We start from the raw sequence: 1,260 nt of genomic DNA, 5'->3' as shown, positions 1-1,260 counted from the left end.
GGGGGCAAACCTGCTACAATTTTTCGGTTGCCACCCAAAAATCTTGTACTAGACCTTCGACGTAAGTAATTAACTATTAGATTACTGTCAATTGAATCAGAAATAAAAAAGGCATCTTTTGCAGAGGTGATCACACTGAAGTCTGACTGATTTCGTTTTTTTTTCTGTCTGAAACATCTTCACTTAAAACCTCCAGTATCCACTGACATACTATTATTATTCTGTTGTTTAAAGAGAGGCTGTTTGCAGCTTCACGCAGAGGACATGAGTTAGAATCTCGTGTGAAGGAATGTCTTAATTTTAAACCTCCGGTATCAACGAGTATCTGCGGTGTAAAGATAATTTAGGCTTTTTGCAGTTGCACGAAGAGGACCCTGTGAATTCGATTCCAGTGTGGCAAGTTGTCTTTCCTTTAAACTCCATTAGTAATGATTGAAGCCCGATGCGATGAAACGGTTTGTATTTTCGACGTTAAACGCAGATGTTAGTAAGTGAGAAATAGAAAGGGAGAGGAAGAGTGAAAGGGGTGGGGGTAGGTCTATTTTTGACTAGCTCCCACCTGTTTGCCGTTTCTGGTTATGTCCATCACGTCAACTTCAATAACGGTCAGTGACCTCTCGTCCAAGGTCGGCATGCGACCTCTGCTGAACCGGAAGATGAGGCTAGTCTTCCCACTTCCGGTGTCGCCCACCACGGCCACTTTGTGACAGACGCGAGACAATAGATGGGAAGATTCCTGGCTCTTCTCTGTTGATGACCATAATATTTAATAGAATACATTATATTATTGTACAAACAAAATAAAAGTAGCCTATATTATACTGTTTAGTTTAGTTTTAGTGAGGTTTTACAGCGCTCACAACAGCATATGAGCGCCAAGGGGTCGATGTCAAAAGAGAAGTCCAAAAGAGGAATCAGGCTTACTTTGCTCACATCTCTAGCCTCAACAGCACAAAGTCTGCTTCGACTGTCAAGGCTCTCTGGACATAGCAGTTCAAAAGAGAGTGACTAACATGCAAAAGAAGTAGAGGAAAAATGACGGAAGTATTCATGAACTCATAAAAAGCAGCAGTTCCCCCTATATTGTTGCGGCACAGTATGAGCATGGCATTGATAAATCAGCCCATTTACAATTGTACTGTGTTTAAGAACATGTTAATCTAATGTCCCCCCTTTGGGAATGGCCTAAAGACAACTTCAGTCAGTAGCACTGCCCTGGTTTAGGGGGGAGGGGGTATTATAATAATATAAGTATAATTA

General features: G+C 41.4%; 1 protein-coding gene across 1 annotated transcript in view; it reads right to left on the bottom strand.

The window, feature by feature from the left end:
* The window catches only part of LOC101855618 (ras-like GTP-binding protein rhoA), a gene marked incomplete at its 5' end in the record, with an annotated part of 2,258 nt that extends 1,511 nt beyond the window's left edge, over positions 1 to 747 (bottom strand). Inside the window, 1 exon segment of the mRNA XM_005090884.3 lies at positions 560 to 747. Within this exon segment, the coding sequence (XP_005090941.2) occupies positions 560 to 747 (188 nt within the window).
* Positions 748 to 1,260: the final 513 nt, after the last annotated feature.

This window comes from Aplysia californica, unplaced genomic scaffold (assembly GCF_000002075.1).
Source record: "Aplysia californica isolate F4 #8 unplaced genomic scaffold, AplCal3.0 scaffold00023, whole genome shotgun sequence".
In the NCBI taxonomy this organism is placed as follows: domain Eukaryota; kingdom Metazoa; phylum Mollusca; class Gastropoda; order Aplysiida; family Aplysiidae; genus Aplysia; species Aplysia californica.
This window is presented reverse-complemented; position numbering and strand designations above follow the sequence as displayed.